Source organism: Gambusia affinis, linkage group LG07 (assembly GCF_019740435.1).
Source record: "Gambusia affinis linkage group LG07, SWU_Gaff_1.0, whole genome shotgun sequence".
Classification (NCBI taxonomy): Eukaryota; Metazoa; Chordata; class Actinopteri; order Cyprinodontiformes; family Poeciliidae; genus Gambusia; species Gambusia affinis.
In genome coordinates this window covers 30,560,781-30,573,638 of record NC_057874.1, presented here as the reverse complement: position 1 = coordinate 30,573,638, position 12,858 = coordinate 30,560,781, and the positions used below count along the sequence as shown (strand labels likewise).

General features: G+C 40.9%; 1 protein-coding gene across 1 annotated transcript in view; it reads right to left on the bottom strand.

Moving 5' to 3' along the window:
* The window catches only part of gdf5 (growth differentiation factor 5), a 10,417-nt gene extending 9,030 nt beyond the window's left edge, over positions 1 to 1,387 (bottom strand). Inside the window, exon 1 of the mRNA XM_044123002.1 lies at positions 311 to 1,387. Within this exon, the coding sequence (XP_043978937.1) occupies positions 311 to 977 (667 nt within the window). The 5' untranslated portion in view covers positions 978 to 1,387. The remainder of the gene's footprint in view (positions 1 to 310) is intronic.
* Positions 1,388 to 12,858: the final 11,471 nt, after the last annotated feature.

The window sequence follows — 12,858 nt, the reverse complement described above, 5'->3', positions numbered from 1 at the left end:
CATGTGTTTACTAAAAGATTTAAAATTTGTGGTGTTGCTTACATTTTCTTTTTTAAATATTATTTTACATGTTTTTTTGATCAATGAAATTCTAGTTTAGTTTGCATCACCAGCCTCATGGTGAAATTAATCTCTGCTGTTTTTGAATAATTCCAAGGTCCAAATGGGCCCCAGCCGCACTTTGGACATCCCTGACCTCCCCATTTTAAGCACGTTAATATCTCGTCATGTCCTTCTGTATTAAGTGGTCACGGTTATTTCGCATGAACACAGTTGAAGCAGATTTTCTGTGGTTTCGGGGGGAACTCACCGTGTCCTCTGTCCACGAAGCTGGTGATGGTGTTGGCCAGGCCGGCCTCATGCAGCGCGCTGCTGTTCAGGTCCCCGCTGCTCAGGGACCAGTACAGGGACAGCATGTAGTCGTGCGGGGTCACCAGCGGCTGCTTGTCGCCCAGTTTCTGCCTCCTGGCGGCGGCTCCGCGCTGCGCCGCCGGAGGAAAGCCGCCGCGCGCCGCCGCCGCCGCCGCGCTCGCCCTGGCGGCGACCTTTCCTGCAGGTTTCCCCGGTGAACCTCCAACTCCGACACCTCCTCCCGCATGTGCGGGGGCGTGCGGTTTGACGCGTGCATCCGCAGCGGGAGGCCAGGAGCGCGCAGCCTCTTTGCGCCCCAGGTCCAGCGCTCCGGTCGGCTGCTCCAGCTGCTGATGATGGTGAGGATGAGGATGCTCAGGGTTCCCTCCCGCAGTCTGTTTGCCTCTTATCGGGGTTGTCTCGGCTGTAATCAGAGGGGGTCCTGCGTGGGGTTTCCAGCTCCCTGCAGAGGGGACCGGCTGCCTCCCTGCTGGGTGCGCGGATCCGCGGTGGGTTCCTCCTGTGCGCTCTGTGGCTCCGCTCCGGCTGAGGGAGCCGCAGACAGGATGCAGGTAGAAGAGAGTCCAGCAGCTGAGCAGCAGAGAGAGACGTGTCACAACGTTCATCCTAAAGCCCTGAAGCGCGTCGGCCGGCCGTCATGGTACAGAGCACAAAGTCACTTCAGGATCAGCGCAACTGCTGGGCTGGAAGCGGAGCAGAGCGCAGAGATGTGGAGGCTTTCATCCTCAGGTCAGATTCTGCGCGCTGCAGGAAAAACGTCTTATCCGATCAGAAACAGAGAAAAACACTCAAATCAAAGCAAATCAAACCGACCCTATAAAACTCCTGCAGACTGTATTCTTCCCTCTGTCATGTTGAGGAGAAGGAAGCAGAACGCAGTGGAAATCCCGCCAGCGCCAGAAGAGCTGCTCTGCTGGATTTCTGGAAGAAACTTCTTTAAATCCCACTTTTTTTCTTCCATGAGAGGCAAGAATGGCGTAATGCCGCTGCCTCCGTTTTTTCTCTTTTCCTCCAAAAGTTTGAACTCCGTCCAGTGAAAATATTTCACACACACACAACCTCTCTCTCTCTCTCTCTCTCTCTCTCTCTCTCTCTCTCTCTCTCTCTCTCTCTCACACACACACACACACACACACACACACACACACACACACACACCCACACACACACACACACACACACACACAAGCCAACCTGCAGGTGCTCCAGAAATCCTGCAGCAGACCTGAGCGCAGGAATTGGGGACGGAATTCCAGAAAGCGGTTTTAATTACTCCGTGATGTCATGCTGTCCAGACTCATTTAACAGCAATATTTCACCCCAAATCTTCCTCCCTCTTTTCCACCGATGACTCACTGAGACTGCAGCACGAAATGGCACAGAGTGACCCCCTCAACGCGCAAACACCATGAGGAGAGGAGAGTGCTTTATGGCGCTGAAGGCGAACTGTTTTAACTGCTCTACAGTGATGTGAGCAGCATGTCAGAGGCCCCGAAGGCCCTTGAAGGGCCCCTGGTGCAGCTGCATCTTTTAGTTCTTAAAAGTTTCAAACAAATCATAAAACAACTTGAGCATGAACATAAAAATATTTGTTTCAGACAATATTAAGTCAAGATGTTCATGTTTTATCTATGTGAGTTGTTGAGTTTTTAATCAAAAATGAAGCAAAATCATCAAAAATTTTAATTAAAAATTGTATTTAGCTGCTAAGTTGTTAAATAAATAGATTTTAATTTATTCTTCAACTATCAGATTTCTGTCAAGATTAGCTTCCGGTGTTCTGAAGCCATAATTCTTTAGAAATGTGGAGGCTGACATTAGCATTAGCTGCTACATGTTTAGCATTGACCTGCTTTGCTGATAGCCTAGCTCCTTTTAACACAGCAATAGTTTTTCCCAGCGTCCAATCAGAGATGCAGCTTCGTCATCCATCACTGTTGATAGGATGTGGTTTGTGTGTCACATTTACAGCTTTACTGGAAACATGTGAGAACAAACGTGTTAAAATTTTGTTAAAATTGTGTTAACAGATTACATTGTGTTAAAATTTAAAATGTTCTGGTCCTGATTTATGAAATGTGTATAAAAATGATCAGTATTAGTCCATTAATCTATTGATTGATGCTTTAACAAACTTCATCTCAACAATTTGTGTTCTAATATTTCACTGAATAAAGCTTCACAAAGTTTGTAGAATCCGGTAAAATCAATCATTTTTATTATTTACCAGCTGTATGAGTAATCCTCCATTTCTCAGTGATTTAAGAAAAACAGCAACACTTCCTAAAGACAAACTATTATCAGACCTAATTAATAGGTTTGTGTTAACAGCCTTAATAGCCTTCAAGTCTATTAAGCTGCAAAAAGTTAATTATTATATTAATAATATTCAAATTTACTGAATAAATTTGTATCTAGTCATATTTAATAAATTAAAATATCGTTTTGATTTTTATATATTTCACTAATACATTGGATACATAGATTAATTTCACCCAGACTGACATTGTCAAGCCTTTATTTCTGTTAATTATGAGGATTTCTAATCTAATTTTAATTCAAACATGTTAGAATGAAATCTTACATCAGAACAATATCATTCTGGTTTATTGAATATGACGTGCATTTACTTCTACCTTAGGAAAACTTTACTCAAAGTATTCAAAGTAAATAAAGTAACCATGGAACTGAAAAATGTAACAGAGAGACTCCATTGATGAAACGTCCTGATGACATCATCACGTGACTCCATCCAGCGCTTCAATCAGGAAGTAGCTTTGTTTGTATCTGAACAGGGAAAATGTTTGACAATTACAAAGTGAGAGGACAGCTGGACGGAGATTGGAGCAGAATCTGAAGGTGACAGAACAGAATCGACAAAAATCTCTGATCTGGGGCGGCTGGTATTAAACTGGTTTGTGACTGGAGTCCAGTTCAGGTGGTAGAGGACCAGGAAGAGAACGAGAAGAAAATAATTTATCAGAGACACAAAGTAGTAAAAGGAGTCTGGAAGGAAATAGTTCAGATGAAAATGATGACGAGGAGAATAGGGAGGAATCTAAACTAACCGTAAAGTTTTGGAAGGAGGATGAAGTCGGCCTTCTATCACCTGAAGAACATTTCCAGGATTAAAGGACTAATGTCTCAGCCAGATCTAGAGAAACTCATCCATGCCTTTATCTTCAGTCGTATTGATTATTGTAACGGCGTCTTCACAGGTCTGTCCAACAAATCAATCAAACAGCTGCAGCTGATCCAGAATGCTGCTGCTGGAGTTCTGACTAAAACCAGGAAGATAGAGCACATAACACCAGTTTTAAAGTCTCTCCACTGGCTCCCTGTAGCTCAAAGAATAGACTTTAAAATACTGTTGTTAGTTTATAAATCACTGAATGGTTTAGCACCACAATACATTAAAGATCTGCTGCTGTTGTATCAACCTTCCAGAACCTCTCAGGTTCTGGTTCTGGTTCTGCTCTGCATCCCCAGAACCAGAACCAAACGAGGAGAAGCGGCATTCAGCATCTATGCACCAAAAATCTGGAACAAACTTCCAGAAAACTGTAAAACAGCTGAAACACTGACTTCCTTTAAATCTCTACTAAAAACCCACTTGTTTAGGATTTTATTTGAAACGTGATCAATTATAAATTTATTGACGGAATCTGACTTGATGTTGTGTTTTGATTATTGATTCTATGTTGCATTGTGTTTCTGTGTTTGATTTGATGTAAAGCTCTTTGAAATGCCTTGATGCTGAAATGTGCTATACAAATAAAATATGATTGATTGGATGAAGGTGTTTAACTCAGTCTGTTGACTCTGAGTTGATATAATATAAAATATTGTTGAGAGAATTAAAAACGAAGTGTGGAGATCTGACATTAAGATCTTAGAGATGGAAATCTGTTGGTTACAGTGAGAGACGAAGAACAGAAACACAAAGTGACGAACAACCAGAGTATCTGTAAAAAATGATTATTCAGATAAAGAGTTTGGGAGAGAATAAAGTAGTAAGAGAGATGATCACATGGAGAAGATCTAGAAAAGTTCAGATGCACTTTTTATGGAGGAGAAGTCAGAAAAATGAAAGATTGATGAGAACAGTGGAAGATGAAAGAGAGGAAAGTCTCTCAGTGATGTTGGAGTTTCAAACAAATGTTGTTCCTGAAGGGTAAAGGTCACTGTCTGTTCCTGAAGGGTAAAGGTCACTGTCTGTTCCTGAAGGGTAAAGGTCACTGTCTGTTCCTGAAGGGTAAAGGTCACTGTCTGTTCCTGAAGGGTAAAGGTCACTGTCTGTTCCTGAAGGGTAAAGGTCACTGTCTGTTCCTGAAGGGTAAAGGTCACTGTCTGTTCCTGAAGGGTAAAGGTCACTGTGTGTTCCTGAAGGGTAAAGGTCACTGTGTGTTCCTGAAGGGTAAAGGTCACTGTCTGTTCCTGAAGGGTAAAGGTCACTGTCTGTTCCTGAAGGGTAAAGGTCACTGTCTGTTCCTGAAGGGTAAAGGTCACTGTCTGTTCCTGAAGGGTAAAGGTCACTGTCTGTTCCTGAAGGGTAAAGGTCACTGTCTGTTCCTGAAGGGTAAAGGTCACTGTCTGTTCCTGAAGGGTAAAGGTCACTGTCTGTTCCTGAAGGGTAAAGGTCACTGTCTGTTCCTGAAGGGTAAAGGTCACTGTGTGTTCCTGAAGGGTAAAGGTCACTGTCTGTTCCTGCAGGGTAAAGGTCACTGTGTGTTCCTGAAGGGTAAAGGTCACTGTCTGTTCCTGAAGGGTAAAGGTCACTGTCTGTTCCTGCAGGGTAAAGGTCACTGTCTGTTCCTGAAGGGTAAAGGTCACTGTGTGTTCCTGAAGGGTAAAGGTCACTGTCTGTTCCTGAAGGGTAAAGGTCACTGTGTGTTCCTGAAGGGTAAAGGTCACTGTCTGTTCCTGAAGGGTAAAGGTCACTGTCTGTTCCTGAAGGGTAAAGGTCACTGTCTGTTCCTGAAGGGTAAAGGTCACTGTCTGTTCCTGAAGGGTAAAGGTCACTGTCTGTTCCTGAAGGGTAAAGGTCACTGTCTGTTCCTGAAGGGTAAAGGTCACTGTGTGTTCCTGAAGGGTAAAGGTCACTGTGTGTTCCTGAAGGGTAAAGGTCACTGTCTGTTCCTGAAGGGTAAAGGTCACTGTCTGTTCCTGACGGGTAAAGGTCACTGTCTGTTCCTGAAGGGTAAAGGTCACTGTGTGTTCCTGAAGGGTAAAGGTCACTGTCTGTTCCTGAAGGGTAAAGGTCACTGTCTGTTCCTGAAGGGTAAAGGTCACTGTCTGTTCCTGAAGGGTAAAGGTCACTGTCTGTTCCTGAAGGGTAAAGGTCACTGTCTGTTCCTGAAGGGTAAAGGTCACTGTCTGTTCCTGAAGGGTAAAGGTCACTGTCTGTTCCTGAAGGGTAAAGGTCACTGTGTGTTCCTGAAGGGCCATGGATCCGTCCTCCTCTCAGTGTTATATTGCCAGAGTTATGGACACGTCGCAGCATGTACGGGGAAACAAACATGTCCAAAGTGTGCAGGAGAGCTTAATTATGATGAGGGAAAACAGGGCGACTTGTGGAGGATGTGAGGTCAGAAGAAAAGCAACAGAAATCCAACCAGTTAAAGTCAATAGTAATATAAGTTCAGCAGAAGCTGCTAAAAAACTGAAACCAAAAGATGTTTGGAAAGTTCAGCTGAATCCGACACCAGAACAAAAACGGAGAGGAACTGAAACTTTTAACTGTTGAACAGATTCTGTTGTTCACTGCAGATTTAATTAATTGTTCAGATAAAACAGAAAAAATGTAAATAATTGTGAAAGGAGCAGAGAAGTTTTTGGTATAAAGGACACAAATAAGAGACAGAAAGACAGGAAGATAAAAACTGATCATCTAGAAACTTTATTGCAAATTGAAAAGAGTTTAAAGGATTTGTTAGATTATTTAAAGAAGATCTAGATATTATATGAATTCAGGAAACTTGGCTTAAGTCTTGATTTTGTTGTAAATGAAGCATTAGAAGAGACAGAGAGGGAGGATCTGGAGGAGGATGTATAATATTCATAAAACATGCAAAAAGAGATTATTGGAGGGAGAAGATATTTCTAAAGTCTGGGCAACAATTAAAAGAATGAATGGGATTAAAAGAGTGAGTGGAAATCCAACATTAATAATGGAGAAATAACAGCAGTTAATGACAGAGAAAAGGCAAAATGTTGGTCAATACTTTTATTAAAATTCATAGTTCTGAAAATATTAGTGAAGAAGGAAAAAAGGAAGAGTCAATTTTAGAGAAGAAGGATTTATTACAGCAAATGGGAGATAAAAATGATCCGTTGTTTACAGTAACAGAACTGAATGGGACTCTTAAAAAAGATCAGTTATTAGAAATGTATAATCGGATCAGAGAGGAGGAGGAATCACCAAAGAGTTGGAAGGAAGCCGTGATTATTCCAATCAGGAAACCAGGAAATTATCAGCCGATAGCGTTAACATCCAACTTCTGTAAAATAATGACAAATTAAAGATCAATATGTTATATGGAAAATAAGGGACTGATATGATTTTTATCAGAGAGGAAGAATGGATCCAGTTTTATGTTTAGAGCATAAAATTAAAAAGACTCACCTGATTAAAGAGCCTTTATTCATCAATTAACTTTATTTTATGATATAGAGAGCAGATGACATGATGTGGAGGGAAGAGTTATTGATTATTGATTAAAAGGAGAAGAATGGGAATAGATGGTCACATGATCAGATGGATTAAAAATGTTCTAGAAGAAAGACAAATAAACTTAGGGAAGGATTATTCTGATTGATTATTCTGATTGATTATTCTGATTGATTATTCTGATTGATTATTGTGAGAGTTTGAATATAGAAAATGAGACGCCACGGGGAAGTCTAATGAAATGTTTAAAGAAACAGAGGTTGTGTGGAAGAAATTTAGACTTTATTGTAAAGAAGCTTCAAGGAGAAAAATGGTCTTATAAATGTGGTTTTAAACTTTCTGTAGAGAAAACTAAAATCATGTTTTTACAAGGAAAAGACTTGATGGAAAAATTAAATTAAAATGATACGGTCAGGATTTGGAAAGAATTAAACAATTTAAATTTCTTGGGATGTGGTTTGATGAAAGAATGACACGGGGTGCTCACATTAAGAAAATAATCAATAAATGTAGGAAGGTATTAATTATAATGAGGTGTTTAGTTGGAACAGAGCTGATAGAAATTCATTAAAAACAATTTATACTGGATTAATTAGGTCAGTCTTGGATTATGGATGTTTAGTTTATAACTCAGCAGCAAATACAAACCTTCATAAGTTAAATATTATCCAACATCAGGCTTTTAGAAAATCTACTGGTTCTTTTAAAACATCTTCAGCAGCAGCATTACTGGTTGAAATGGGAGAAAAACCTCTTAAAATTAGAATGGATCAAATATCTTTAAACTGCTGGTCAAATTTACAGGGACAAAGAAATGATCATCCAACATTAGAGGAGCTTAAACTGGATGGGAAAATAAAGATTAAAGAGCTTTGGCTGGGTAATAAACTATATAATAATATAATCAAATAATTTAAATCAGTTAGATAAATGTCAGACTGTTCATTACCTGCATTTTTCATTATTAGAAAAGAAAAACAAAGAAAAATATCACATTATGAATAAATATATAGTACAAGAATACTTAAATAAATATTATAACTATATACAAATATACATTGATGCATCAAAAATTCAGTTAATAGGGTAGGGATAACATTTATTGTCCCACAGTTTCAAATTAAAGTAGAGAAAAGGATTAATGACGGAGTCTCTGGGTTCATACAGGAGAAATGTTTCCTTTGCTTTCAGCAGTTCAGTGGGTGGAAGAGATCAGAACATTAAAATCTATCATTTGTTCAGATTCTAGTTCTTCATTAGTCAGTTTAATCAGTCAGACATTAGATCAGATATATTAAATACAACAAACACTTTACAGAATCAATATGATGGGTTAACAGGGTTCCAGCACATCAAGGGTTTAAGGGGAATGAAATAGCAGACAGGATGGCTGAGGAGAGTACCAACCTGGTAAGGATAGATATTAATGTTAGTTTTAGTATAACAGAAATAAAGGGTATAATTAAACAGAAAATAAAAGAGAGGTGGCAAAAGTTATGGGTAGAGGAAAAGAAAGGAAGGTGGTTTTATAAAATCCAAAAGACAGTAGGACAAATGAGAACAAACGGAAAGAAACAGAAGAGAAAAGATAATTATTTTAATTATTTCACCACTTAGAATCGACACACTAGACTGAATAGATCACTGTTTCTGATAGGGAAACATCAGACAGGGAAATGTGACTGTGGAAGACGAGACAGTGGAGCATCTTATTTTATAAATGATTTAGAGAAACAAGTTAATAAGGAACCTTAGTAATATGGAAATATCCATCCATCCATCTTTATTGTTGATTTGCTGCAAAAGGACTCTGGAAGCAGAGGATATCAGGATATATTAGAATATAAGGTTTGTTTGTTTGTTTGTTTGTTTGTTTGTTTGTTTGTTTGTTTGTTTGTTTGTTTGTTTGTTTGTTTGTTTGTTTGTTTGTTTGTTTGTCATGTGGTCCGCACTCCTTACCAGTTGGTGGCGGTAATGCTCACCCAACGTTTTTGCCAACCGCCAATAAATTTCAAGAAGAAGAACTTGAACGGAAATGGCGGCTGAGGCGGAAACGCCACGACCAACCGCGCGTGTTTGTGTTGAAAGTAAGAAGTAAGTTTTGTCGGCACGGACTGGAACTGCGGCCATATTGGATCGAAATATTTAGGTAGAAAAATACATATTTAGTTTGAAGCTGAGTATTTAGCTTGAGAATGGAATATTTAGCTCAAACCTAAACAATTCATTCACAACTATATTTTTATTTCCCTATCTAAATATTTAATTTGATAAGTATATAGTGTGTAAGCTAAATATTTAGCTTGTTAAATATTTAGTTTCTGACAGTTATGTAGGAATAATAGGGTTAAAATATGACACATTTTATAACTATATTTAAATATGCCAAATTATTGCTGCTGTTTTTACCTTCTGCCTCTGATCAGGCTGGTAGATTGAACTTGGTCACCTCTGCAGCGCCCCCTGATGTCTGGATCTTGAACTGCAGTCTTGACCCTGTCATTTGGAGTAATCAGTGCAAGGCTTCATTTTATCACATCATGCCGGGTTTGTCAGGTTTACAGTTTTTAAACGTCCTTTTTTCTCAGCATTACAGCGATCTTGGTTCTGATTCGGACTCTAATTTATGACATCACAAACAGCGCCAGTCTGGAGCCATAAACATAGTTTCAACCAAGCTTTAGGAGTAATTAGCAGCCAGAAAAGTTGGGTCAAATCCAGAACTCTTGGCAGCGGCGGCGGTCCCAGGTGGTTTGGAGCTGGTTCTGGTTCTGGTGCTGCCTTGTTTGTCTTTCTGTTCTCTTGACTCGTGTTTTTCAGCATCAGAACGTGGAGATGATGGATGAGGTGAAGCGATTGGATATTACGAAGCTGTCGCTGATCAGATGCGGGCCGGTGCTGATGCGGCCGGCTGCGGTGACGCTGACGGGTTTGTGTTGGCAGGGTGATTACATGCAGGTTACTGTGACCGGGTTCAGAGCGGCTCTGTTTGGCTCTACGGCTCATTACGCAACAGAAAACTAAGTCACTGATTCAAAATTGGCTTTTAAAATTGGCTGTTGTTCAGCACAAGCCTGAACAACACGGATTGGACTGATGGTGAAGCTACACAGCAGGCCTTTCCTCTCTCTTCCTCTTTCAACACACTTTTTACACCTTCTTCTCCCTCGTAGTGAAAGCATGAATGTTAGTTTTACACCTCTGGTTTCTTTCAGGTTGCTGCGTTTGATTCTTCTTCTGCTGTTGGTGAAACAGAAACGAGGAGCAACAGAGAGCAGTTTGTCCTACCAAAGCTCAACTTTAGTTTGATTTTCTGCTTTTCTTAGCTGTTTTGCACATTTTCTCTCTGCTGTAATATTTTGTCATCCAAACCATGCAGGTTAGATTTATTTAGTAAAGAGAGCCTCAAACCTGTAATTTCTAATCAAATGTGAAAAGTAATTTGAGGCAACAAAACCAAGGTGGAAGGAAAAAAGAAACAGAAGCTTCAGCAGTTAGATCAGTAAAATGATGTAAGAATTAGATACCAGCCAAAGCAGAACCAGGAGGATTCACAGAAACAAATTGGTGCAGCTGGAGGACTATAGAGTAGTCAATATCTTACCCACTAGAGAAGGAAATGTGCTGGGCTGCAGCTCCCCCTGGTGGTGACCAGAACTTCTAAAGATGAAATTCAAATGAAAATTTGTGAAGCTACCCACTGAAAAATTACCAGCAGTAATTTGAGTTATTTAGCCTCAGGGAGAAAATGGGGTTTAACTTTTCAGTTATATTTATTATAAAGAGTTTCAAATGAACATTTAATTTCTGAGCTAAATATTTAGCTCCAAACTGAATATTTAGCTTTCTAATTAGACAAAGTAAAAGGGTGGAGCATGAATTGTATCTTAGAAACATCCATCCATCCATTTTCTTTACACCCTTCTTCCCTAATGGGGTCAGGAGGGTTGCTGGTTCCTCTCCAGCTGCGTCCCGGGTGAGAGGCGGGGTCACGGGGTCACCCTGGACAGGTCACCAGTCTGTCGCAGGTCAACACAGAGACACACAACCATTCACACACACTCACACACACCTAGGGAGAATTTAGAGAGACCAATTAACCTGACAGTCATGTTTTTGGACTGTGGGAGGAAGCCGGAGAACCCGGAGAGAACCCACCATGCACAGGGAGAACATGCAAACTCCATGCAGAAAGACCCCGGGCCGGGAATCGAACCCAGGACCTTCTTGCTGCAAGGCAACAGCTCTACCAACTGCACCACTGTGCAGTCCATCTTAGAAACAGAACCTCGTTAATATCAATGTGAGAAATGAGAACTGGCAGGAAGTTTCTGTTCATGGCTCATCAAATCCAGCAGTCTGGTTATGAACACATGATGATGAAGGGATAAAAAAAAACACCGGATGAGATTTAGTCAAAACTCACATTCATGTCATCCAGAGAGGTTGTGATCCAGGATCCGGTGCCAGAGCAGAACCGGCCCAGAAACATTAGAGGAAGTGGACAAAACTGGAAGTGAGAATGAAAGTGAATCTCAGCAAGAAGGAGCCGGAACCGGGCCGGAACCGTCGCCTCGTCTAATCCAGAACAGAACCGGCTCTCTGCCTCCGGACCAAAAGTCATCTGGCTTCAATCTGATCCGGCTTCTTCGCTGGATGCTCCAAACTCAGAAATATCAACAAGTCTTCTCTGAAGGCCAAAGTTCCTCTGTGAAAAACCACATTTCCTCCGAAGCTGCTGCGCTGGACGATCCTGGCCTGGAGCTGGACGTCCGAATGATCCGTTTACATCGGAGCGCCGCCCAGCTTCCTCTGATACAGGAAGGGCCTTCACATCCACAGAAACTGTAAAAACTTCCAACATGTGGACAAAAATAAAGCTGACCACATTTATTTCTTTAAATAAGAAGACAAGAGCAGAACGGTCAAAGAAACGGCCTGGCAGATAAAGATCGAAAACATCAAGTCACATGATTACATGTGGTGATCAATAAAATGATCATCAGATCAATAAAATGATCATCAGATCAATAAAATGATGTTCATCCAGAAGGGAGCTGACTCAACAGGTCAGAGGTCAGAGTTGAACTTTCCTGAGTTCTGCACTGAAGCTGAGAGCAAAGATGTTTTTCTCTTATTCTGATTTTTATCTTATATTTTGACATTATTCCCGTATCATAAGGACTTTATTCCTTTTTCCTCATGTTGACGTTTTTCTCTCACTATTTTCTTCTGCAAACTTCTGACTTTTCTTTTCTCTTCCTGGGTTGATACTCTGTCGTTACTTCCTGTCCTGTAAATGAAGATCATGTTGCAGCCGTTGTGTCATTAGTGCTGTTTGCTTTGTGAACAAGAAACAAAGACAGACAGACAGACAGACAGACAGACAGACAGACAGACAGACAGACAGACAGACAGACGGGCAGACAGACAGACAGACGGGCAGACAGACAGACAGACAGACAGACAGACAGACAGACAGACAGACAGACAGACAGACAGACAGACAGACAGACAGACAGACAGACAGAAGTGAGGACTGGTCAGAGTGGCAGTGACCCACCCAGCAGAAATTACACATCACTATCTGAGGATCGACTCATTTTGCCCAAACAGTGGAGGAGACGTAGTTCTGTTCTCAGACGATTTGTCTGTCTATGCATCCTATGACCAATTTTAATTTTAATAAACTAAGTAAAGGTAATATTATGTGACCGACGGTTTTTGACGGGTTGACAGCAGTTACAGTGTCGTGTCGTCTCATGGCAGAGGGAGCTGCTTTCTGAAGAGCGTAAAGTCCAGAGCAAACGGCCAAC